The 27,419-nt window shown below is 41.4% G+C and overlaps 1 protein-coding gene and 1 pseudogene across 2 annotated transcripts; both read left to right on the forward strand.

The window, feature by feature from the left end:
* Positions 1-14,763: 14,763 nt before the first annotated feature.
* On the forward strand, positions 14,764-27,419 carry ZNF285 (zinc finger protein 285). Its single transcript, XM_081515936.1, is given in 6 exon segments — positions 14,764-14,849; positions 15,927-16,087; positions 19,591-19,648; positions 20,317-20,443; positions 22,872-23,808; positions 23,810-27,419. Coding segments are annotated over 2 exon segments (876 nt in total). The 5' UTR covers positions 14,764-14,849; positions 15,927-16,087; positions 19,591-19,648; positions 20,317-20,443; positions 22,872-23,253; the 3' UTR covers positions 24,131-27,419.
* On the forward strand, positions 14,916-15,733 carry LOC145515464 (large ribosomal subunit protein uL30 pseudogene; annotated as a pseudogene). Its single transcript, XR_014060892.1, has one exon. The product of XR_014060892.1 is annotated as a large ribosomal subunit protein uL30 pseudogene (transcript).

Raw genomic sequence — 27,419 nt, forward strand, 5'->3', positions numbered from 1 at the left:
TATTTCAGCAGAGTATATCCCTTCCTCCTTGCCTCCCTCCCTCCCTCACTCTTTCCCTTTCTCCCTTCAGCCCCTCATTCCCTTGTTCCCTCCTTCCATTCCTCCAGGATTACATGTATTGGAAAGAACAAGCATGAAAATAGTGTGTGTGGAAAAAAAGCTTTCCATTAGCTCTCTGTTCAACTGTGTATCTGGAAAACTTTCTGAAGAAGAAAAAGAGAAAAAGTATGAATCATGTATTTTACTTGGCAATTCCATGTTTTAAAAAAATCAAACTTGACCCTTGTTAAACATTCCCATGAAAGTGATAACTCTTGGCACTTTTCCTTGCAGAAAGCACTTCGACCTGAATTTGAGAGAATTATCATTAAATGGGCAATGTGCTGTGGAGTGATTGCCAGTGAGGTAGACCTCTTTTCCAATAAAGAATAAAGAGATGAGACATATATACACCTATGACTGATTCATGTTGATATATGGCAGAAACTAACAATATTGTAAAGCAATTATCCTGCAATTTAAAAAAAGATAGTAAATCTAAAGAGAATAAAGCTGTGGCACCTAAAAAAAAAGAAATAAAAGAATCCTAATACTGGTCAGCTTGTTGAAAAGATTGGGGAATTGCTGTAGTTATTGCAAACCACTCCAGTATTCTTGCCTGGAAAATTCCATGGACAGAGAGGCCTGATGGGCTACAGTCCATGGGATTGCAAAAGAGTCAGATGTGACTGAGGTGACTTAGCACACAGCACATTAGAACTTAGACTGGAAAACAGCATTTCAGTGTATCATTTTCCAACGTGATTTCTCCAGTACTACTTGGTAATTTGTTTCATAAGCACTTTCTCTTATATGTAAAGATTTTTTTTAAAAAATAGGGAAATGGCTATGATGTAAGCTGAAAATTGCAGGGCAAGAGTATAGAACATTCATTTCTAGAATCATGAAAAGATATATTTGTGCTTGGATCAGAATCTAAAGGGATTCTAGGTGTATCTGTTTTAATTTTAGATTTATACTTGATTTTCTTTTCTTTTTTGGACTGTGTGCTTTTTTATAATACTAATGAATGATATGAGTAATAATTAGTCCAAAAATACAAAAATATCCGTCTCCTTTGACCATTTAGGAAAGACTGGACAGCCAGATAGCAGAGATCCGTCATGCTTCTGAGAGTTCATTTGGATTAGCATGAACAGGTCACTCCTTAGGACCTAGATTCCCAGGAATATTCCTTATTGAAAATAAAATATTTCAGGCTTCCCTGGTGGCTCAGTGGTGAATAATCGACCTGCTAAATGCAGGAGACATGGGTTCCATCCATGATCTGGGAAGATCCCACATGCCAAGGAGCAACTAAGCCTATGTGCCACAACTATTGAGCCTATGCTCTAGAGCTTAGGAACTGCAACTATTGATCCACACACCCTAGAACCTGTGCTCAGCAACAAGAGAAGCCACCACAATGAGAAGCCCACACACCACAGGTAGAGAGTAGCACCCACTCTCTACAACTAGAGAAAAGCCCATGTAGCAATGAAGCCCCAGCACAGTCAAAATAAATAAAATCAGAACTTAAATATTTTCCTGGCAATGTGGAACTGGAAATTTATGCCAGAGAATTAAATGAGAATTCATGGGTAGTATGGAGAGCAAATGAGTTTTTTTTTTTTCTTTCTTTTAAACCGATCTATCCAAAGCAGTATAAAAGAGCTCTGTTTTTAAGGTGTTCCCCCCCCCTTTTTCTCTCCTCATATAGTATTATAATTTTACCCTCCAGGATATGTTCCATAATTCAAGAATCCTTCGAGTGGGAAGATACTACCCTGGCTAAGTGCTCACTAAATTAAGTTTGCAAGAATGCTTTTAGTGAGGTAATAATTGTAGTTTCTTATTGGGGTTTTTTTTTTTTTTTTTAGATTTGGTTCACAAGTCTTTCTGGCCCTTGCCCCTAAATCATGAATTCTAATCCTATGGATTATCGTGGACCTGAAAACTCTGATCCTGGAGAGTTACTGAAAAATAAACTGAGAGTTGAACCGAGAGAGCACAGAATAGAGGTAAATTCCCTGAAGAAACAAAAAGCTAAAATGACATCTGATGGGGATTTGTTGTTTAGTGTCCAATTCTTTTGCAACCTCATGAACTGTAGCCTACCAGGCTCCTCTGTCCATGAGATTTTCCAGGCAAGAATACTGGAGTGGGTTGCCATTTCCTTCTCCAGGGGACCTTCCTGACCCAGGGATCAAACCCTGGTCTCCTGCATTGCAAGCAGAATCTTTGCCACTGAGCCCACAGGGAAGCCCTGATAGGGGTTCCCCATAGTAAATTCTGTCCCCATGAGATGACTCTAAGTGGAACTGTTTTTATGAGGGTTAATCCAGAGAGTGCAGCACACCTGGCAGTGACTGAAGTTCTGGGGGAACAGTTGTTGATGGCTGGAAAACTGGCTCCCCACCCCAGGAGAATCTTCAGTCAGTCCACGATTGCCTAGGTAGAGGAACATAAGGGGTTCTTCATGCGCTGCAGTTTTGGGAAGGACCTAAAATAGTGAAAACTCTAATAATGGGATCTGATTAGGCTTCTTTTTCTCCAAGTTATAGATAAAGCAAGTGGATGATTTTCACTGGACATGTTGAATCTTATTTTGAAGGCAAGGAAACAGGATTGTACAAATGAGTATAAAACCAACTGGGCTAAGAAAGAGAGCTCTGAAGATTCAAGTTTGGGAAGCGATTTATTGCAAAGTGATCTCTTTAGTAAATATTTAAAATATTTCATGGAAATATGAAGTGGACAAAACTGCCAAGAAATTTTGAAGTGAATATTGTTTGTGTGTTTCTTGGCCAGGTTGAATATGTGGGTCATCTGTGTGCACTAAGTCATATTACATCAGTTCCTAGGTGGTGAACTATGGTTGCCAAGTGTTTTGGAGTAAGGTAGGTCCAATAGATAAACAAAAGTGTTCATTTCTCTTATTTGCTCATTTATTTCCCTTTGTAGAAAAGGCATTCTTCTAAAAATAATAGTCAAAAAAATGAAGAGACATTAAAGTGACAGCATACCAAAAATATGTAATTAAACTTATGAACCTAAAATTTAGGGTTAAAAAAGGGAGTCAGTAACTTGATCTTAATGACACACATATGACACATTTAAAATGACATACATCCCTTGCATAAAAATTTTTGTAAAATTCAAAAAAATAAAATTATACTTTGCGACTTCTCTGGTGGTACGGTGGATAGGAATCAGCCTGCCAGTGCAGGAGACACGGATTTGATCCCTGATCCAGGAAGATTCCACATGCCTTGGAGCAACTAAGCCTGTACAACACAGCTGCTAAAGCCTAAACACTCTAGAGCCTGTGCTCCACTAGAAGAGAAGCGACCGCAATGGAGAAACCCGTGCACCACAGCTGGAGAGCTGCCTCCACTCTCTGCACCTAGAGCAAGCCCACACACAGCAACAAAGACCTAGTGCAACAACAGCAAAAAACACAAAGATCACACTTGGACATAGAAATATGCACAGTTACTTTACAGGCCAAATTTCTTTCACCATACTCCAGTAAAACTAGAAATAGATGAAGAGTGACCAGATGTTTTTATGTATGTATTACTTTGGCCACAAAGCACAGCTTGTGGGATCTTAGTTCCCTGACTAGGGGTTGAACCCCAGCCCCAGCAGTGAAAGTACCAAGTGCTAACCACTAGACTGTCAGGGAATTCCCCAGAATATTTTTAAATACGTGGATGTTAAGGGATACTCGCCTAGAACCAAATTTTTAAAACGCTTTTGTTTTATTTAGATACAATGGCCACAGTTAGCTTCCATCTCATAAAATGGCCACAGTTAGCTTCCATCTCATATAGATACTAAAAAAATATATGTATGTATGTGGATTTTTTTCCTCTTGTGATGAAAACTGTTAGAATTTACTCTCTTAGCAGCTTTCAAGTATATGATACAGCAGTGTTAGCTATCAGTTCAGTTCAGTTCAGTGGCTCAGTTGTGTCTAACTTTTTGCGACCCCATGGACCACAGCACGCCAGGTCTCCCTGTCCATCACCAACTCCCGGAGTTGACCCAAACTCTTGTCCATTGAGTCGGTGATGCCATCCAGCCATCTCATCCTCTGTCATCCCCTTCCCCTCCTGCCCTCAATCTTTGCCAGCATCAGGGTCTTTTCAAATGAGTTAGCTCTTGGCATCAGGTGGCCAAAGTATTGGAGTTTCAGCTTCAACATCAGTCCTTCCAATGAACACCCAGGACTGATCTCCTTTAGAATGGACTGGTTGAATCTCCTTGCAGTCCAAGGGACTCTCAAGAGTCTTCTCCAACACCACAGTTCAAAAGCATCCATTCTTTGGTGCTCAGCTTTCTTTATAGTCCAACTCTCACATCCATACGTGACCACTGGAAAAACCATAGCCTTGACTAGATGGACCATTGTGGACAAAGTAATGTCTCTGCTTTTTAATATGCTGTCTAGGTTGATCATAACTTTCCTTCCAAGTAGTGTCTTTTAATTTCATGGCTGCAGTCACCATCTGCAGTGATATTGGAGCCCCCCCAAAATAAAGTCTCTCACTGTTTCCACTCTTTCCCCATCTATTTCCCATGAAGTGATGGGACCAGATGCCATGATCTTAGTTTTCTGAATGTTGAGCTTTAAGCCAACTTTTTCACTCTCCTCTTTTCACTTTCATCAAGAGGCTCTTTAGTTCTTCTTCACTTTCTGCCATAAGGGTGGTGTCATCTGCATATCTGAGGTTATTGATATTTCTCTTGGCAATCTTGATTACAGTTTGTGCTTCCTCCAGCCCAACATTTCTCATGATGTACTCTGCATATAAGTTAAATAAGCAGGGTGACAATATACAGCCTTGACGTACTCCTTTTCCTATTTGAAACCAGTCTGTTGTTCCATGTCCAGTTCTAACTGTTGCTTCCTGACCTGCATACAGATTTCTCAAGAGGCAGGTCAGGTGGTCTGGTATTCCCATCTCTTTCAGAATTTTCCACAGTTTATTGTGATCCACACAGTCAAAGGCTTTGGCATAGTCAATAAAGCAGAAATAGATGTTTTTCTGGAACTCTCTTGCTTTTTCAATGATCCATCAAGTGTTGGCAATTTGATCTCTGGTTCCTCTGCCTCGTCTAAAACCAGCTTGAACATCTAGAAGTACACGGTTCACATATTGCTGAAGCCTGGCTTGGAGAATTTTGAGCATTACTTTACTATATAGTGTTAGCTATAGTAACCATGTTTCCTCCCGCACTCCTGCTTAGTCTTTAGTACTTTTGTACTTTTTCCACCTTATTTTGTGTTTTGATGTTTCAGCTTACTCCTGGGCCCAACAAAGATAAATGTGCTTTGGGTGTTTTTTTAAAAGAGATTTCAGCTAGGAGTGGAGAGAGATAGATGGGCTCTATCTTCCGCTCATACTAATTCTGTGGCCTTCCCAGGTGGCTCAGTGGTTAACAATCCCCATGCAGTGCAGGAGATGCAAGAGATGCGGGTTTGATCCCTGGGTTGGGAAGGTCCCTTGAAGGAGGAAATGGCAACACATTCCATTATGCTTGCCTGTAAAGTTCCATGGACAGAGAAGCCTGATGATTTACAGTCCATGGGGTTGCAAAGAGTCAGACACCATTGAGCATGTATGTGTGCGTGTGCGTGCACCTGCACACACACACACACACACACAATCTTCCTGTCATACTAATTCTGTGGGCAGTTTGTCATTCACAGAATTTTACTGATTTGGTAAGCAAAAGCAAGGGGAAAAAAAAGTTTTCCAGTATAGCCCACACTTGGCTAGCCCATATGTCAACATTTTCTTCACTTTCTATATTTTCACTTACTTAAATATTTATATGTGGCCTCCTACTTAACCTATTCCAGCTCTCTCACAACCTAAAAACATGTGTACTCCTCCTAACGTAGAGATGACGCAGAACTTTGTATCCTTGCTTCCACTTCTGAGTCTGGCATCCCTGAGTGGTCTCTATTCCTTTTCTAGTGAAAAAGTCGTCATGTGAAACAATGCTTCAGATGCTGGGCATTTAAAAAGGGGCACAAGGAATTCTCTGGTGGTCCAATGGTTAGGACTCTGAGTTTTCCTTGCCAAGGTCCTGGGTTCAATCCCTGGTCAGGGAACTAAGAGCCCACAAGCTGCACGCACACACACGCACGCACACACGTAATAAAAAGGAGGGGCAGATTGTAAAACCAGGTTAAATCACCAAGCTAACATTCAATAACTTTGGTCGTTCTGAGTAGATACTCAAAATCTTTCTGAAACTACTTCTGTAAAACAACAAACTAGTTGGTGACATGGGCAGTTTTTACTGCTTAGGATAATTTAATCCTAATTTGGATTCATTTGGGGTCTAACTAAATCAATGACTTCTATTATGCTTTGCAGTAAAAATAGTATTGTTACATTTAAAAATATCAGTTTTGGGAATTCCCTGGCAGTCCAGTGGTTAGGACTCTTACGCTTCCATTGCAGGGGGCACAAGTTCGATCCCTGGGAACTAAGATCCTGCATTTTCCATGCCCTAGGGCTCAACCAGAAAAAAAAAAATCACTTTTGACATTTGCCACGTGGATGTTCATGTTGTAACAGTAAAGGTGAATTGTTTCTGTTATGACCAATGTGGTACGATTTGTAATCCGGTGAGGTTGGCTTTTCAGTAGAAATAGGGTAAATAGGATTGCATCTTCTGTATTCTGTTGAAGTTGTGAAAATCTTCATGATCATCTCTCTTCTTAGGGAGGATTCCTGAAATGTAACTGTTGGGTCACGTTCTTGAAACATAGCTATTCCTTTTAAATGTTCCTCTTTCCTGAACATGCCGTTAAATTGATAATTTATCTTTAAGAAGTAATATGTAGCTGCGATCATAGGTGAAATGTGCTGAAATTTTAGTAGTGGGGATTAGGTTATAAGAGAACCAAACCTACGGAAAAGCCAAAGGAGATTTTTCTGATGAAATCTCAAAACTGTTTATCTTTAGTCTCTGGTATGACTATACATGGCTTCCCAGGTGGTGCTAGTAGTAAAGAATCCGCCTGCCAGTGCAGGCGACAAAAGAGACTCGGGTTCAGTCCCTGGATTGGGAAGATCTTCTAGAAAAGGGAATGGCACCCAACTCCAGTATTCTTGCCTGGGAAATTCCATGGACAGTGGTGCCGGGCGGGCTATAGTCTATGGGGTCACAGAGTCAGATGCAACTCAGCACCACACACAGCACATATGACTAATTATACGGGGTTCCATCATTGATACCGGTATGCTCTGTTTAGTGTTTCTTTTTTTCTTAGTTTTATTTTTTACTTTTTAAAAAACCGTTAATTTTGCATTGGGGTATAGCCAAAAACAATGTGATAGTTTCAGGTAGACAGCAGAGACTCAGACAGACATATACGTGTATCCTTTCTCCCCCACACTCCCTTTAGAGTTTGTATGTGTATTCCCTGCCCACCCCTTTAACGGTTTGTCTCCTAGATAATTAATCTACACGAGTTTGTATGTGTATTCCCCACCCACCCCTTTAACGGTTTGTCTCCTAGATAATTAATCTACACTTTGCCCACTCCACCCACACTCCCACTTGATGAAATGGGCTATATTCATTTAAACATTTTTGTTTTCTTCCTAAGCTTTAGCAAAGAGCAAACAATGGTACTCATGGAAGGCGAGTTATCAATATTCCCAATCACTTTTTTTTTCTTATCTGCTCCCTTCAATGATAAGCATGACCAAATACGCCTGGAACTGGGCTCCTTTATTAATGGTATCTTTATGTATCCTTTCACAGCTTTGACCAGTTCACTAGAGGCAAGTAATGAAGAGATCAGCCTCCAGTGTCAGGTAGTGAGGGGCCCGAGCTGGAATTTCAGAGGTCTCTTTCATCGTGAGATAAAACCTGTATTTTCCAGATCATCATCCTACTAAAGTCTCCATTTTCTGTATGGGCCTCCATAGGAACCTACTTTTTGTGTGTCATAAAATTAGATGATGACCAACATTTGCCTCCAGGGCAACTGGGACTGACTGATGCAATGCACCTTTTGTGAAGACTATTAGAAGTTGAGTTTGTGCCTATCGTGGACTGAACGTTTGTGTCCCTCCACCAAATTCATATGTTGACATCCTAACACCCAAGATGATGACTTTAGGGTGTGAGGGCCTTTGGGAGGTGGTTAGGTCATGAGGGCACCTCACAAGTGGGGTTAGTGCTCTTATTTTTTTTTTAAGATTTTTTTAAATTTAATTAATTTTTGGCTGCACTGGGTCTTTGTTGCTGTGTGCAGATTCCCTCTAGTTGTGAGCGAGGGCTATGCTTTTTTGTTGCAGAGCATGGACTCTAGAGCGCTGAAGTTAAGTGGCTGTGGCGCACGGACTTAGTTGCCCCACGACATATGGAATCTTCCTGAATGGGGATTGAACCCATGCGTGTCCCCTGCATTGACAGACATATTCTTAACCACTGGACAATCAGCAAAGTTCAGGATTAGTGCCCTTATAAAAGAGGTCAACAGAGACTGCTCTCAACTATTCTGTTTGGTGAGGACAAAACAAGGAGATGGGCATCTAATGAGCAGGCAGTAAGTCCTCAGATACTGAATCTGCTGGTACCTTGATACAGCCAGTTTAAGGTAGTTTTGCTACAGCAGTCTGAACAGACTAAGAATGCCTTTCTTCGACTAACAGTTTCTCAGTGCTCAAAGTGCTCCTGCCTGGCTGGTAGGAATTCCACCCAGGTTAGTGGTCCCTGTGGCATATGTAACACCACCCACATGTCTCTCACAGTGTTTTTTAATCTATTGTCCATGAGATAGTACAAGCCCATTTCTATCTTTCTGCCTTAAGCTATTCATCAAGGAGCCCTGGTTTCGCATTGCTGCTGCATCACTGATGCAGGTAAGAACTGGATAAAGCCTGAGATTTTACACTTAACAGCTCTCATAAATCCCATTGTGAGGCTTATACTGCTGGCCTGGTTATCATGCTTGAGGGACCATTGGATGTGAGAAAGGAAAGAAGGTAAAATGAAAATTAGATTTAGAGATTGATTGAATAACTGAGTCTTAAGAATTGGCTAGAATTGTAGTTATACAAATAGAAAAAATTGAGTGATAGGCATATATAAAATTTTATATGTAAATTACATATAGTATATATAAAATATGTATCAGCAAATCTTATACATATAAACTATATATTTTATAAATTACATATTATAAAATATTTATATATATTTGTGTGCTTAGTTGCTTCAGTCATGTCCCAACTCTTTGCAACCCTGTGGACTGTAGCCTGCCAGGCTCTTCTGTTCATAGAATTTTCCCAGCAAGAATCCTGGAATGGGTTGCCATGCCCTCCTCCAGGGGATCTTCCTGACCCAGGGATCGAACCCAGGTCTCCTGCATTGCAGGCAGATTCTTTACCATCTGAGCCACCAGGGAAGTCCCTTCTCTATATGTAATTACACCAAAACATCAATAATGCTTTTGCTTCCTGTGAAAGATTGTGGATTTGTTTGAGAATATTGTCAGACTTTCTACAATGTGAACACGTTAGTACTAAGTGGTAACTTTAAGAAAAGTACCTGTTGTTAAGCCTCTAAGTCATGTCTCACTCTTTGTGACCCCATGGACTGTAGCCCGCCAAGCTCCTCTGCCATCTGCTATTTCGTTCTCCAGGGGATCTTCCCGACCTAGGGATCAAATCTGCCACTCCTGAGTTGACAGGTAGGTTCTTTACCACTGAGCCAACCAGGGAAGCACAATAGCGGTTCCCCAGGCTGACAGTGAAGGGTTAGCTGGCCACGCAAAAGCCATTCCCTAACCTTGATCTTTCCTATGGATACAGCAGGTACCATGGTAGGTGATTGTTGTGGAGCCTCATTTCTCTTACTCAGTCCCCATCTTTTCATGCTGCCTTCATGCGTTCCAGAGAGTAGCATACCCAGAGGGAGCAAGCAGTCTCTGAACTTCCTTCCCTCTGATAGAAAGAGACAGGCAGTGTGAGACAAGCAAGCTGGTGGCAGACAGTCTGTTCCAGAAGGTTGACTCTATCCTCTGATGGATTTCTCACTTACCTCCAATATTCTACAGATTCATGGCCATAAACAGGTTCATGTTACCTGAACCTTAAAAGAGAAAAGATAAGCCAATTAAGAGTATCAGACAGCATGGACACATTTTTCAGGTCACATGGAATGCTGCAGTAAATACAACAGTCTGTTGGCTCGCCAGCAGTGACCTACGTATGTTGAGATTTTTATGTCTCCAGACCTATCCCTATTGCCTGATTCCTCCTGAATATGCTCACAGAACACACAGCCACAGATGGAGCCCTTCAGAGGTTCAGCTCACATGTACCCAGCCTCACAGTTATCCTGGGAGGTGGTGTGATGAGAATGCCCACTAAGTGTGGGCTCTGAGACCAGGCTTGTGTGCTGCAGTCCCAGCTCAACACTTCCTCAGGCATGCTGGAGTAACTTAACTTGGCCACTTACCCTCTCTGTGCCTGGGTGTTCTCCTCTGTAAAATGAAGATCATGATAGTTCCTACCTCCATGTTCCCCTGAGGGTTAAAGTAGTTAGTATGTGTACCTCTTCGGCACATAGAAGTGTTGTAATGGTGTTCGACGTTGTTGTTGTTACCAACAACAGCGTTATTAAAATAAAGAAGTATATGTGTGTGTAAAATATTATTCAGAATTTCTTTTGGGGGACTTCCCTTGCAATCCAGTGATTAGGACTCTGCACTCCCACCACAGGTGGCACAGGTTTGATCCCTAGTCAGGGAGCTAGGATCCCACATGCAATGTGGTGCAGCCAATGTGTGAAAAAAAAAAAAGAAGCCCCACAGATGTGCAGAGTGTGGGAAAGGCTTCAGTTATAGCTCAGGTCTGTGAAATCATCAGGGTGCATGAAAGCTAGAAGCCTTACAAGTAGATGTGAATCAAGGTCTCCAGTTAGAACTTTGCCTTCATCTCAGAGCCAGAACAAGAGAAAAACATTAATGACATGATGTGTATGGAGATCCTCAGGAAGGGCTGATGTTTTCATAGCTGCTGGTCTGCCTAGGAAGGGAAAATCTGGAAGTTTGGTAAATAGGGAAAGCACTTCAGTCTTCAAGAGTCTGTTGCAGAGTTGAATACTCCTTAAGGCAATGACCTGGCCAGCAGCTTCAGTGAAAATGGTCACCTTCATCAGAGCTGGCCTAGGAGGGAGGTTTTACAAATGATGACAGTAACGAGAATGTATCCTAGGAGCAGATTATGGATACACAGTCCTCGTGGCAGAGGGAAATACCTATAAACAGGACAAATGTAGGAAAAACATTGTCCCCTACTCAAACCAATAATGTCCATACCTTCTAGGAGATGGTTTTTATAGGGACTTCCCTGGCAGTCCAGTGATTAAGACTCTACACTTCCAATACAAGGGTGAGGTTTCCATCCCTGGTCTGGAAAATGAGATCCCACGTGCTGTCTGGCACAGCAAAAAAAAAAAAAAATAGTTTTTATAAAAAGTAAAAGATAATCTTAACATTCATTGAGGCAAGTTACCTTTAGAAGTCCAGGAATGGCTTCAAGGAGAGACATTCTCTTGGCAGGCCTAGGTAATGTATCTCTAGCGCATTTTCATCACGCTTCTGTGATGGGATTTTATCTCACAGAGATAAACTGCTCTCATAGAAAGTTTCTGTAAACTGAAGGAATATTTTATCATTTTAAGTAAAATCTGATTGGGCTTTTAATTGGCATTGTATGGAATTTATAGGTTAATCTAGAAAGAATCTGCATGTTTGAAATGCTGATTTTTTTTCCATTTTGAAAATGCTATTCATTTCCACTTACTAAAGTATTTTAAATGATCTTTCAGTCATATTTTTTAGAGATTTTAAAAGATAGGTTCTGAATATTCTTAAATATATTTCTAGGATTTTGTTTTACCTTTATCATGAATATATTTTTACTCATTTCGTTTCATAGAAGGTTGGGTTATTTTTTAACTTATAAGACAAATATTCATAACTTTTAAAATTCAGAAATAGCATTTTTAACTTGTCAGAACAGCAGTGGTAAAACAGGTTCACCAAAGCCATGTCCATGGAGTTGTGAAAACATGCACTCTTACACACTTACTGATGAGAATGAAAATAGGAAGCCTTTTTTGAAAGAATTTGTCAGTGTATCAAATTCAATTTGTGTAACCTTCAAAGTGGCAATAAGTGTGATTTAATAATTTACACTTGGGAGATAGTTACACAGGGGAAAAGATGTGTGTATATGGCCAAGCTCAGTATTTTTTTTATTTACCATAGGAAAACTCCACAAATGTTAATTCTCCAGTTGTAGTAAGTTAAAGCATATATATATGAGGACAAACCACTAAAAATATTCAGGCACACCTGTAATGACATCGAAGGTTGCCTACAAACTATTTAGAGAACTTGAAAACTTGCAGAATGACAATTATACTATGACCCCATTTTGTTAATATTGCGTGTGTGTTTATAAAGAGAGAGAAAAATATGTGTGAAAGGTCAGTATCGTAAGTGCTTATTTCTAGCAGATGGAATATGGGGTCTGTAATACTTTCATGGACTTCTACATGTTTATTACAAAAAGTATATATCAATTTTATAGCAACAGTAAAGCTATTGTTTAAAAAAATTAGTCCGCTGGAATAATCCCTTATGGTCAAGGATCCATGTTATAAACTCTATATTTTTTTTTCTTTTTCTACTGTTCACTTAGCACCTAGTACCAAATATAAGGTATACAAGTGAACTGTGAAATTTGTGATTTAGATACTTTCAGAGGCTGCATCATTTTTTGCTGGCTGGTAGAAGATGAAGTGTCCTGGATCATTGGGAGGACCTGTTTAGTACTTCTGTCCTACATTTTGGCCCTCTGGGATCTGGGAGCCCACAAGCCTGGCTTCAATAGAGGATAGTGCACCATAACTCCAGTCTGATGTCTCCACCTGGATGACTCAGGGGACCTGAGGCATGACCTGGGCTGAGTCCCTTTATGCTACCTGGGGCTGCAAGGAAAGGAATCTAAGTGACACACATATCTCAAAGATTTGCAGGTTTGATTCCAAACCACTGCTATAAGCAAATACTGCAGTAAAGCGGGTCATATGAATTTTTTGGTTTCCCAGTCATAAAACTTATGACTGTAGTACTGTATATTGTAGTCTATTAAGAATGCAGTAGCATTATATCTAAAAAAATATACACACCTTAATTTAAAAATACTTTTTTCCTGGGGAATTCCCTGAGGGTCCAGTGGTTAGAATTGTGTGCTTTCACTGCTGTGGACCCAACCTCTTGTTGGGGAACTAAGATCCTGCAAGCCACGCAACACAGCCAAAATAATAAATAAAATACTCTTGCTAAAAAACGCTAACCATCATCTGAGTCTTCAGTGAGTTGTAATCTTTTTGCAACAGTTAACATCAGAAATCACTGATCACAATGAAAGGTTTTTAACAAACAAAAGAAAAAATTTTTTTTAAAGATCACGGATCATAGATCACCCTAACAAATACAGCAATAATGAAGAAGTTTGAAATATTGCAAGAATTGCCAAAGTGTGACACAGAGACACAAAGTGAGCAAATGCTGTTGAAAAAATGGTGCTGATACACTTGCTTGCCACAAACTTGCACTTTGTAAAAGCGCAGCATCTGTGGAGTTCAATAAAACAAGGTATGCTTGCCTGCATCTTAGAAGGTGATTAGTACCAAGAAGGGAAAGGGAAAGTGGGGTGAGGCAGGTGATGAAGCGCCCGGGGCTGTTGCACTTTTAAATAGTAGACCTCACTGAGAGAAACATTTGAGCAAAGAATAAAGAAGGTGAAGCAAACTTTGTGGCCACTGAGGTAAATAACATACCAGCGGAGGAACAATGATCAGGTTTGACGGATAGCACAAAGCCCAACATGGTTGGACCAGAATGGGCAAGTGAGGAAGTAATGGAAGATGAGGTTAGAGAGGAGGGGCTAAAGAGGATAAATTAATTCAGAAATGGAGAATCTACCTATTTATCACAAATATTACTGAGGCATACTATAGGAACCATGCTTCTCTCCATCTGATAAAAAAAGACTGTTAGGCTCTGCCATAATTAAGGGTGACTCATCTCTGGCAGATTTTACTAGATTTTTTATTTTTTTATTTTATTTTATTTTTTTACTAGATTTTTTAAAAAGTCACAGTGAAACTGAAATGTCAAGACATCAAATGACAAGAGACAGGCTCAAAGCATTTATTTCACCGTTCTCTTTGTGTGCCCCAAGTTTCGACATTAAGCTATCGTTGAATGTTATCCCTTCAGCTCCTGCCAATCACCAACTGTCTAATCTAGAATTAGAGCTGATAGAGGTGGTTCTTATCCATTTTGGGGGTGTTCTGTTTGCTTTTGACTCTTTCTCTATAGGTCAGAATTATAGGCTCTAATATAATCCTTATTTAATTTTACGGCCCAGTTCAATCCCAATTCAAATTTAAGGCATCAAAAAATGAAGATGTTTAATAGAAATCTTAAAATGAGAAAAAGCATTAAGTCCCAACAAGGGAGACTTCAAAGAGAATGTGAAAGCTTTCCATGTTTTCATAATTTGTTGAAATGTATCTCTTTAAAGAGAACCCCAAACTCCCCAAATTCCCTGGTAAAGGACAGCACCTACTGATTAGTTCATACGTCCTTCTGCTTCTCTTAAGGGGAAAATTACAGAGTTATGTCAGATCTCCTGTGGAAGATTTCCCAGAGTCTCCTTAAATGGAAACAAACCCTGAAAAAAAGAGAAGTAAGTTTTAATTGAAAAGTTGTGTGTTTATAAAAGTAAAGGGTAGCCTCTTTCCCAGCTGGAACCATGGGGGGAGCAGAAGAGAAGAAAAAGAAGGTTCCTGTTGTGCCAGAAACCCTTAAGAAAAGCAAAAGAATTTCGCAGAGCTTAAGATCAAGCGCCTGAGAAAGAGGGAGGTTTGCCCAAAAGATGCTTCGAAAGGCAAGAAGGAAGCTTATCTATGAAAAAGCTAAGCATTACCACAAGAAATACAGACAGACGTACAGAACTGAAATTCGAATGGCTAGGATGGCACGAAAAGCCGGCAACTTCTGTGTACCCGCGGAACCCAAATTGGCATTTGTCATCAGGATCAGAGGTATCAACGGTGTGAGCCTGAAGGTTCGAAAGGTGCTGCAGCTCCTTCGCCTCCGGCAGATCTTCAATGGCACCTTTGTGAAACTCAACAAGGCATCAATTAACATGCTGAGAATTGTGGAGCCATACATTGCATGGGGGTACCCAAATCTGAGGTCCGTAAATGAATTGATCTACAGGCGTGGTTATGGCAAAATCAACAAGAAGCGAATTACCCTGACAGACAACGCATTGATTGCTCGATCTCTTGGGAAATATGGCATCGTCTGCATGGAGGATCCGATTCATGAGATCTATACCGTTGGAAAACGTTTCAAAGAAGCAAACAACTTCCTGTGGCCCTTTAAATTGTCTTCTCCACTAGGTGGAGTGAAGAAAAATACCACCCATTTTGTAGAAGGTGCAGATGCTGGCAACAGGGAAGACCAGATCAACAGGCTTATTAGAAGGATGAACTAAAGTATCTACCAGGATTATTTTGGTAACCTGGTCAGTTAATAAACAATTGAAACAAAAACAAACAAAAATTAAAGGATATGTCTACAGAATAAGTACCCTTAAAGATTTTCACTAAAATATAACAAGTGCTTATTTTTAGGTGGTAAGACATTGACTCTTCACTCTTCCTTTTTATCTTGGGTAGAGAGAGATTTTAAAAAAATTATTAACATTTCGCTGTTATTTTATCGCTACTGTGATTGTTGTTATTATTTTATAAAGATAGAGTCCAGGTGGGCCCTGCAGCATCGTGAACCACGAGCAACCTGGCGCGGCCCCTAGTGCCGCGCAGGGGCTTCTGGGGATTGTAGTCCACAGGCTACCTCGCGCATGCGCCATGGTCCGGGACGGATGCTGCGGGCGACATTGTTTGGGGCGCTGAGGTGAGTGTGGCTCGGACCGCGCCCCCTTCCGAGGTGTCACTGTGTATGGGGGGTGGTGAGGGTTGTGAAACTGTAACCCGACCTTGTGAAATGAAATGGGAGGCGATGGAAGCGGGGACTAGTGACCGATAAGAGGACTTCCTTGCCGAGGTGGAGTGGTGAGGGGCTCCGGCCCGACCTCCCTGGAATGGGATCCAGAGTGGGAAGCTTGGGCTTGTTTGCGAAGTGGTGCCCCTGCAGGTTTGTAGGATGTGCCACTCCGGGTCAGGGTTGGTGTCAGTCTTAGCACGTGCATCTCTGAACCCAGGAGGGGGGCAGGGGGCGTGGCCTCAGGTTTTGGAGATGCTGATTTGGGCCATGCGCCCCTCACGCGGAGGGTTTCCCTGGTAGCTCAGTCAGCAAAGAATCTGCCCGCAATGCGGGAGACCCAGGTTCGATTCCTGGGTCAGGAAGGTCCTCTGGAGACGGGAATGGCAACCCACTCCAGTATTCTTGCCTGGAGAGGACAGAGGAGCCTGGCGGGCTGCAGTCCATGGGGTGGCAAAGAGTCAGACACGGACAGGACTGAGCGACACACACACCCACACACTCTCCCTCCCTGATGGGGAAAGGAATTGACCCAAGCAGTTGGGTCATCCCTGATAGGAAGGACAGCTTGGTCTGTTCATTCTTCGTTTTGGCTGAGGGGCGATTCCAGCTCAGCATCCTACATTCTTGGAGTCTTAGTTTCTGAAGGCTTCTGCGTTTGGGGTGTGGCAGCTCTTGACTCCAGCGAGGCATTCTTGACTTTGCGGCGGAAGTTCTGGCCTCTGGAAATAGGGGGGCAACTCAAACTGTACATCCCTCTCTGTGTGTCCGGGCCAGGAGTATGTCTCTAAATACAGTATGAAGACAGTGCTATCTTTGAGGATTATAAAACACATAGCAAATTGTAAATTGTTAAACTGCAGTCAACAAATCTGAACACTGACTCTACATTTAATAAAATTAGGGAATTATTGAGGTGTAATATCAACATTTTAAAGATGATTTCATATCTTTTAGCACTACTTACTGAAATATGTATGGACAAAATAATGTGTCACGGAATTGCTTGAAAATAGTATGTGAATATGTGGGGAATGGGTAGAGGTGTAGTTGAAACAAGAGTGACCACATGTTAATAATTGTTTAAGCCAAGTGACTTGTACATGGGGGTTCACTGTGCTATTCTGTCTGCCTCTGTATATGTTAGAAAATTCCATAATACAATATTTTGGGAACAATTTTCCAGTTGACTAGCTAGGAAATGCCTGAAGCATAGGAAAGTTGGGTTTTCCTCTTAGTTGCACATATTATGTGGGGCCAGACCTTGGAAATCCCCCTCAGACTAGACCCCAATGCCCTGGGAGTCCCTGTGAGCTCCAAGGTGCAGTCAGAGCTTCAGGCCTTTCAATAAAATTCTGTAGTTTTCTTCCTTTGTTAGTGAAGTTGATTCATTGGTCATTTATATCTTTTGTCCCTTGTAAATGGGACAATTTTTCAGTTCTATCTCTGTGAATATCGGTGTGTTTTTCAACATCTCAAACCTATTATTCCCAAAACTGAACTTCTGATCCTCCTTACAAAACCTGTCCCTCCCATGGACTTCCCCATCTCTGTCAAGGGCAACTCCGTCTTTGCAGTAACTGAGGCTGAAGTTTCCTCTCCTGTCTTTCTTTCTCTGCCCACATCCAAACCATCAACAGATCCTGTTGACCAGATCATTGGTATAAATCCTGATCCCTGCCATTTCTCACTACCTCCACCTCCACTTCCCTGATCCAAGTCACCGTCATCTCTGACTGGGATTTCCTGAAAACCACCTAACTAGTCTTCCTTCTCCCCTTCTTACCATTGGTAGTCCATTCTTTTTTTGTTGTTGTTAAGTAAAACCAATTTTATTCATTGGTAGTCCATTCTTTGTGTGTATGTCTATTCTGTTTTTGTGGGGGTTTAAAATTAACTTTTATTGGAGTATAGTTACTTTACAACATTGTGTTAGTTTCTACTGTACAGCAAAATGAATCAGCTGTGTGTGTGTGTATGTGTGTGTGCTGGTCGCTCAGTCATGTCTGGCTCTTTGTGACCCTATGGACTGTAGCCCACCAGGCTCCTATATCCATGGAATTCTCCAGGCAAGGGTACTGGAGTGGGTAGCCATTCCCTCCTCCGGGGGGTCTTCCCAACTGAGGGATTGAACCCGGCTCTCCTGCATAGAAGGCAGATTCTTTACTGCCTGAACCAACAGGGAAGCCCTGAATCAGCTATACATATATCCCCTCTTTTTTGGATTTCCTTCCCATTTAGGTCAACATAGAGCATTGAGCATTCCTTGTGCTATACAGTAGGTTCTCACTAGTTATTCATTTCATACATAGCATCAATAGTATGTGTGTGTGTATATATATATATATATATATATGTATATATGTCAATCCCAATTGGCAGTCCATTCATCACAGCAGCTAGCATGATCCTGTTAATACCTAAGTTAAAACATGTCACTCCTCTGTTCAGAATCCTCCCATTACTTCTAACTAATGAGACTAGCAGCCCAAACCTTCAAGTGTTCTTATAGCATCTACCACCTGGCTCCCTTTACCTGCATCCCATTCCCTCTTGCTCATTCCCACACTCACTCCACTTGAGCCATGTGCATGCTGCCACCTCAAGGTCTTTGCACTTGCTATTTCCTCTGTCTGGAATGCTCTGTACACATACTTGCATTGCCCACTCGCTTACTTCATTAAGTATCACCTCAGTGAGACATTTCCTGAACACCCTGTTTCACTCCCAGACCCCCTTCCCTGCTGTTTTAATTTTTTGCTCCATAGCACTGATCACTGTGGTATCTTCAGTGTCCACATCACTGCCTGGCACCCAGTAGGCACTTAATAAATATGTGTTACATGAGGGAATGCAGTCCATGTCCTCTCTGAGCTTAGAGACAGAGGCAGAAGGCAATTAAGCCACTGCAGTATAATGCTGTCATAGGAGAAGTGGTACCTGCCGTAGTCTGAATGTTTGTGTCCCCCTCAAATTCATTATGTTGAAAACCTAATGGCAGGATTTCCCCGGTGGTCAGTAGCTAAAGCTCCAAGCTCCCAGTACAGGGGACCCAGGTTCGATTCCTTGTCAGGGCACTAGATTCCCACATGCCACAACTATGCTGCAATCAAGACTGAAGATCCCGTGTGCCACAACTAAGGCCCAGCACAGCCAAAAAAATAAATGTTAAAAAAAATGTGGCAGTTTGACCCAAAAGCTTGAAGAAAGAGATAGGAGTTATACAGGTGTCTGGGATGGGATTGGTGGGCGAGGGGCTTGAGGAGGTGGGAATTTGGTCTGGTGAGAGTAAGACGAGAGGAAAAGACATCTTGGAAAAAAAAGAACGTGTGAGAAAACTGTCCAGTCCAGAAGGAACCAATATTCATTCACAACTTGTTAAACCCCCGGTCTCATGGATTCTCTCTTCTTTGCAGTTCTGGTTTCTCTGGCTCCTGCTCTCTCTAAGAGGAAGACAGTATGATTAAATTCCAGGTAAGCTGAAGTTTCCTTTCTTTCTCTTAAATGCCATGTCCATTCTGAGGAGCTGGGTATCTCTATTTTCCAAAAGGGAGTCAGCAATTTTTGAGTGACTTCTGTGTGGTAGGCACTTTACCTTATTTATAACAGCTGGGAGAGGTAGTGGTATTATTCCGTTTGGAGAAATTAAGAAACAGGCTCAGAAATGTCAGGCTGTCCGGTTTAGGGCTGCTCCCAAGTTCAGTTTGCTTGCCAGTGCCAGTCGATGAGCTGCTTGTCCCTGGTCCATGAGAGATAAGTACAGAACTCAAGAGTAAGGGACTTCCCTGGTGATCCTTTGGTTAGGAATCCACCTTGCAATGCAGGGGACGTGGGTTCGATCCCTGGTCTGGGAACTAAGATCCTACATGCTGTGGTGCAACCAGCATGCTGAAAGGCAGCCAAATACATAAATATTAAAAAAAAAAAAAAAAAAAAAGCAAGGGTTTGGAGAATTCCTTGGTGGGGTTAGAACTCCATGCTTTCACAGCCATGGCCCCATGTTCAATTCCTGGTCAGGGAACTAAGAGGATTTGGAGGAAAAACATAAAAACTCAATGACTGGTACAGCAGCTTCCAATGTATCTCTTCTTCCAGGAGTCATTGGTACAAATGATGAACATGGCATGTGCTTGATGTTTTAGGAAACCTTGACCTTCAAGGACGTGGCCATGGTCTTCTCCAAGGAAGAGCTGGCACTCTTGGACTCTGTCCAGATAAACCTGTACCAAGACGTGATACTGGAGAACTTCAGGAACCTGGTCTCCGTTGGTGAGGACAACAAGCCCTATAATTAAGCATCAAACCACTGGTCCCATTTTCTCAAGTGATCAGCTTCAAACTGGATAGAATATTCCAGTTGGAGCACAAAGGGAAACCTCCTAAGAGGTACACATGCAGATGACAACCTGCAGTTAATGAGTTTTAGCAGATAACTGTGAGCAGGTGGTCCCTTGTGAGTTGTGGGTGGGTGAGGGAGCTTTCCCCTGCCCTGTGCCCCCTGCCTGTGGGCATCTCATGCAGTTGGCAAGCCTACGCTGATCTCACCACATGGTTCAGGCTCCTGTTCCCTCATATTTTCCAGAACAAGACTGAGGAAGTTCACACATTACCAAGGCCTTGGTCCCTTGGTTGCCTCTAGAATAAAACCAATGCGGGGTTTTTTTTTTTTTCAGTTTTCTTTTTTTTTAACCAATGTTTTGGACAAACTGGTATTAAAGGAACCAAGTTAGGATCTGGTTGGTAGTTAGTACACTATGAGTGTCTGCTTATTTGCTCTCTTGCTGATCAATATCTATCCTAGCTTCAATTTCTCAGAGCCCTGTATACAGACAGGTATCTATGATCTCAGTTTAGTTTATGAGATAGTTGCTCTTATTGTCCCCCTTCTACAGAGCAAACAATTGAGGCACAGAGTGGATGAGTAACTTGCCCAGGATCACCCAGCTTGTCAGAGGAACTAGGATTTGAACCTCCCAGTCTGACCCTCATCCCTATGCTTGTAATAACGAGGTGACATGACTGCTATGTCCGTAGATTGTACACAGGGCTCCTTGGCCTAAATGTGCAGGACTGACCCCACTGGTGAATCCTGAAATCAAGTGACCATGTCATAGCTAGCAGTTTTTAAAAAAGCAAAAAAAATCCATGGACTAGAACACAAAAGGATTTATCAGAGTACATCGCACCTGGTAAGGTAAGTCTCAACTGATCACAGTATTTTAGTTTCTGGTCCGTGTCTCTGTGTAGGTACTGGGTCACAGTGTAAATGCTTTTCTTGCTATGGATACAGTCCAAACAGTTGGAAAACTACTGCTTTAAGCCTGTTCCTGTTTCCTCTGACACCACCTTATGAACCAAAGTCACTCAGTAAAATGAATCAGAAAATTACCTTAAACTAGAAGCAGCGTCCAGATGATATTTGTGACATTTTGTGAAGCCTATTTTTGGGTGCCACGGTGTTGTGACCATCTTCAACCCTCTATTTCGTAACCTTTCATACAATCTTGCTTCCCTGGGTGCCAGGCTGTGAACAGTTCCACGCTGCCCATTCTCCTAGCCATGGCTGTTAGAGATTCTGCAATAACCTCAAAGGGGAGAAGTTGGGAATTGGACTGCAGGGTCTTGATGGATTTTGTCTCTTCACAAACCCAGAGAACGTCAGGGAAAATAAAAAGGATATTTCATATTTCATAATATTATCCCCATTTCAATCCTCTGCAGCTGTAGGCCTGCTGTGTACAGTTGTGCAGGTTGTACACAAATATACATGATAGTTCTATCACACTTAATAGTTGATATAAAGGAAAGGACTTGGTTAGGAGAGAGGACTTGTTGCTTGTTTCTGCAAGCTTCTACAGGATCCTGGAAGGTCTCTGTGATCCTTTATATCTCTCACCATGTCCAGAACTCCATTATTATATATATTACATGAATCATATGGGAGCCTTCCCCTTACGTTTGGGGTTTTTTGTTTTGTTTTTTACATATCTTTGTTCTTCTAACTTCATATCATGTAATAAATAAATAGTCACATGGTGTAGTAGCTATGATGCTTCTTTCTGATGTATACTCACCCCTTCAGTCAGAAACAGCAATAACCAAGAATAGGCTGAAAATGAATTCACAGTGAACAACAAATTTTAAGTATAGAAAGGGTGCATTCCACTTCAGTGTGGTTCAATATGTAGTGTTCAAAAGTGCATCTCCCTTTAAAGCCTCACAGATGTACATAATTCTTACAAAAGTACCCGCACAGAGATTTATTAAGTTTTAAAGTTGTCTTACAGGGAATATGTGCTTAAAAAGTATAAAAGCTTGTGTATTTTGGAAGCAAAGTTATTCTAGATAAATTTATTTTTAAATATTGCTGAAAAACTACAGGCTTTAGAGGTCATGGATATCAAATCCATTACTTAAAAACAAATTAGCAAAATGACTGAAGTCTTTTTATGGACTACTCTAATAGCAGAGAGGTGAATTTCTTCCTTTATACGTTGTTTCCAGTATTTCTTTTGATGCATCTGCAGTCAGTAATTTTTGAGTGGCAGCTCACAGATTAGAATGACTAGGTTTCTAATTGTTTCATACACAACTAGGATCCAGTGGCAACTTCTCATCCCACCCAGCTTCATATCCTCAGAGCCTTTGGATAGATGATCTACTTGTTTGCTTAGCCAAATTCTCTTTCTCCTCATAGAAGACAGGATTAAAAACAACCTTTTGAACCTTCGGGAAAAAGGCTTGAGTTACCTCTCACCAGAAGTGCTCTAGTTCTGGCAAATTTGGAACCAAAGGATCAGTGAATTGACCGTGAGTCATGATTGTGTTATTATGAATCTTCAAGGAGATTGTCCTTAGTATTTAGGAGACATTTCCCTCTGTGAAGAATGGACAGAAGCATCTCTTCAGATTTCTGAAAATGAAAAGCATGTAATAAATGCCATTAATTTAGAAAATCAAGACATCATAGCTTGGAAAAGCCTGACACAGGTCCTTACCCCAGAATCTTGGAAGAAAGCCAATCTAATGGTCATGTGGTCCATGCAGTGTGGCACACTTTCAGATGTAATAACTCTGGAATGGGCTTCGCAGATGATGCTCATGTTCATCACAGTGCTCAAACGGGAGGAAAATCTTATAAACACCATCAGTATGGAAGGGACTTTAGCCAGAGCTCAGAACGTACTGTTCATGATAAAACCCATTCAGGGGAGAAAACTTGTGAAGGTCAAGAATGGGCTCAGGGCTGCAAACAGAGCTCAGACCTTCCTAGGAATCCCAATGGCCCTCCAGGAGACAAGCCCTATAAATGCATGGAATGTGGCAAAGGCTTCAGTTGTGAGTCCTCTCTCTACAACCATCGCCGAGTCCACACAGGGGAGATGCCCTACCCCTGTGATGTGTGTGGAAAGGGGTTTGGATTCGGGTTGCTCCTGTGTATCCATCAGAGGGTCCACAGTGGGAAAAGGCCGTATAAGTGCACAGAGTGTGGGAAGGACTTCGATCAGAGCTCCAACCTTCTTGTCCATCAGAGGGTCCACACGGGGGAGAAACCCTACAAATGCAGCGAGTGCGGCAAATGCTTCCGTTCCAGCTCCGTTCTCCAAGTTCACCAGAAGCTGCACACGGGGGGAGAAGCCTTACAGGTGTGACGAGTGTGGGAAGAGCTTCAGCCGAAGCACACACCTGCACATTCACTAGAGAGTGCACGTGGGGGAGAAACCCTACAAATGTGATGTGTGCAGGAAGGCTTTCTCCTGCAGCTCAGTTCTGCACACTCATCAGAGAGTTCACACAGGAGAAAAGCCTTACACGTGCCAAGTGTGTGGTAAGGGCTTCAGTTACTGCTCCTATTTTCACTTACATCAGAGAGATCACACCCAAGAGAAGCCATATAAATGCGACAATTGTGGGAAGAGCTTCAGTTGGAACTCAGATCTTCATGTTCATCTCTGAGGAGAGAGGCCCTAGAAGTGTAAGGAGTGTGGGAAGGGTGTCAGTTGTAACTCATATCTTCTTGCCCATTAGAGAGTTCATAGGGATGAGATGGACTATGCATGTCATGAGCATGACAAGGCTCAGGAAGTATATAGCTTGGACCTTCTTACTCAGCCAAGACTGAACAAGAGGATGGAAACATTATAAATGTAGCCAGTCTGGGTTCAAAGAGGAAAACAGAAGCCACTCTAGGTGTTCCAGATGATAGACACTTATTCAGCCATTGGGAGGGCTGGAGGAGCAAAGGACAGGGACGCTGCCACCCATGATGTCAGCGTGCAGCACTAAAGCACATGTTTCTTAAGGGCATTCCAGGAAACTACTGTGGATCTCAACACCTTCCTTGAAACGCCCATCAGCTGTCATAGGCCAAGAAAGTGATTCTTGACAAATGGGCTGTTTGTGGCAATGACAGTAGTTTGAAGTCAAATTTCCATTAATGGGTGTGCCCAGGAAGGAAATTCTAATTGGGATGGGGCCAGCAAGAACTTCAGTCCAGCCAAAACCTGTAGGTGTTTTTGCTTTTGTTTTTGTTTGTTTTTAGAATCTCCTCTAGAAATGTATTCTCTGCTAAGAACATTCAAAATAGTGCTAAGAAATGAAAGCTGTGTTATTAGTATGGTAAGAATTAGGCCATACTCAGGTTTTCAAATCCATTATATTCTTCATACAGTCAAGAAGCTCTATGGAAGTGATATTTTAAGGGTGTGGCAGAGACACTGATATATATTCATATTCCTACTGGTTCTGTTTTCTGGCACACAGTAAGGACTCCATTTCCCAGCAGGCCTTACAGTTAAGGATGGGTCCATGTGATTGCATTTTAACCACTGGAGTGTGAGCAGAAGTGATTTAGGCTACTTCTTGGACTGGCCTTTGCAAAAGCATCTTGTGATGTCCTCTAGGCTTTTCTTTACTTGCGCTGATCTTGTAGGCTGTTTCTTCCAAACTGGAATGATGGGAAAAGTGGCTATCTGTGTTGGACTTTTTTTTAATGAGAAATAAACATTGTATTTCACTACTGAGATTTTAAGGCAATGCCAAAGAATGCTCAAACTACCACACAATTGCACTCATCTCACACGCTAGCCAAGTAATGCTCAAAATTCTCCAAGCCAGGCTTCAACAGTACGTGAACTGTGAACTTTCAGATGTTCGAGCTGAATTTAGAAAAGGTAGAGGAAATTGCCAACGTCTGTTGGATCATCAAAAAAAAAGCAAGAGAGTTCCAGAAAAACATCTACTACTGCTTAATTGACTATGCCAAAGCCTTGACTGTGTGGATCACAACAAACTGTGGAAAATTCTTAAAGAGATAGGGATACTAGACCACGTGACCTGCCTCCTAAGATATATGTATTCAGGTCAAGAAGCAACAGTTAGAACTGGACATGGAACAACAGACTGGTTCCAAATAGACAAGAGCAGGATGCAGGGCGGCGCTGGGACCAATCCTCCACCACTGCTCTACATTTCACTTTTCAGTGTTGTTGCAAGGTTTGTTTGGGGGATTTAACACAAGTAGGGATATGTCTAACATAGGAAATGTTTTCTCCAGATTATTTTCCTCATCTGAAAAATCTTTGCTTTTATCTTATCCTGTTTAATATATGTGAAACTTCAAAACTGAGATTACCAAATATTCTCTTTTCTTTCACAAAGATAGAATCTGTAATATAGAGGATCATGAGATGTGATTTGTGGTAATGGTTTCCTTGTTTTAAGTTAGGTGTTTTTAACATATTTGCTGTTATTTATTTTGGTTTTTCTCTTCAGAAACTTGCCCAGGCTTTGCATTGGCTTTGTTTGAACAGAATATGTTTCATGTTCAAATATTTCAATTCCCTTCTATGACATGTTTTTGCCAAAAGGAAAAAAAAAAAAAAGAACCTGTATCTAAGACAGCCTTTAAATAAAAATTCCACTTATAGGACATTTAGTTTTGAGGAAAAAGTACGAGAAGCCAATAGACAAATCCAGAATTCAGACACGTAATTTGACATCTTTGTTTCTCCAGCAGTTCAAGGACATTAGAGATGGTGGTGGCTGTAAATGGTGTAGGATATAGTTTTAGAATAAATGAGCCTCAGGTGAGATAGCAATCAAATACAATGAATTCATCTATTTGGATACTGACTGGAGTAAACCAACTGTAAAATATTATTATTTTTAAGCAATATGATATTTGAAAGGAAATGATAGTGTTAAAGACTGCTTTAAAATTCTTTATGAGTGTGCTTAGTTGCGTCTGACTCTTCATAACCCCATGGACTGTAGCCTGCCAGGCTCCTCTGTCCATGGGATTTCCCAGGCAAGAATACTGGAATGGGTTGCCATTTCCTGCTCCAGGAGATCTTCCTGACCCTGGGATCGAACTTCGTATCTTGTGTTTCCTGCATTGGCAGGCAGATTCTTTACCACTGCACCCCCTGGGAAGCCCTTAAAATTCTTTAGTAACAAAATTTTAAAGTGATACATGAAGCCAGTGTGGCATAATGTTGATAAGTGTTGAATTTAACCTATATGTATTTAGTACTTCATGTTACTATTCTCAATACTTATGTACTATTTTTAGAAGTTTCACTTTTTAAATTATTTCCTGCCCAGAGGAAAGTGCTAAGTACATACTTCCTATAGTTTCACTTGTTGTAGTTATATGGACTCCATCTCCCACATCAACTTACCTATCCCCCAGCCCTAAATAATAATGACCTCACCTTGTCTAAAAAGATTGGTAGAAAAGAAATATTCATAGCAAATATATGGTATCAAAAAGAACAATATAGGAGTAGTCAAAGGAAAGCTTGAGTTTGAACTTAAAAAATTCCAAGGAAAGAGGCTTTTTCCCTATTACAGTATTTTCTCCAGTTCTTTGCCCATGCAGCTCTTCTCATTTGTCAGAAACAAGGAGGCAGTTTGTCTTATGGCCTGTGCTTGGAACTCCTTGTGCTTGGCATCTTGGAGTAAATAGTATAGGCTAGACAGCAAAGTAAGAAGTAGATGAATACAGGCATATATAAAGAGACAGTGGAGTCAAACCAAGTCGGAGATTCCACGTTCCTTAAGGTCGACGTCCACTGCAGCACAGAGGAAGTCTTCTTGTCATAGGCATAGCTTTCTTGCTAAAATGTGTTCATTTTCTTTACATGTGAGAAGCTTCTCTTTTTTCCCCCTAAATATCTATATTTCCTTTAAATCCCCACGTTCTACTTTTCTTCTTGAAAAAAAAAATTACAAAAAAGAAAAA

This window comes from Giraffa tippelskirchi, chromosome 7 (assembly GCF_054371585.1).
Source record: "Giraffa tippelskirchi isolate mGirTip1 chromosome 7, T2T-mGirTip1v1.2.pri, whole genome shotgun sequence".
Lineage (NCBI taxonomy): Eukaryota > Metazoa > Chordata > Mammalia > Artiodactyla > Giraffidae > Giraffa > Giraffa tippelskirchi.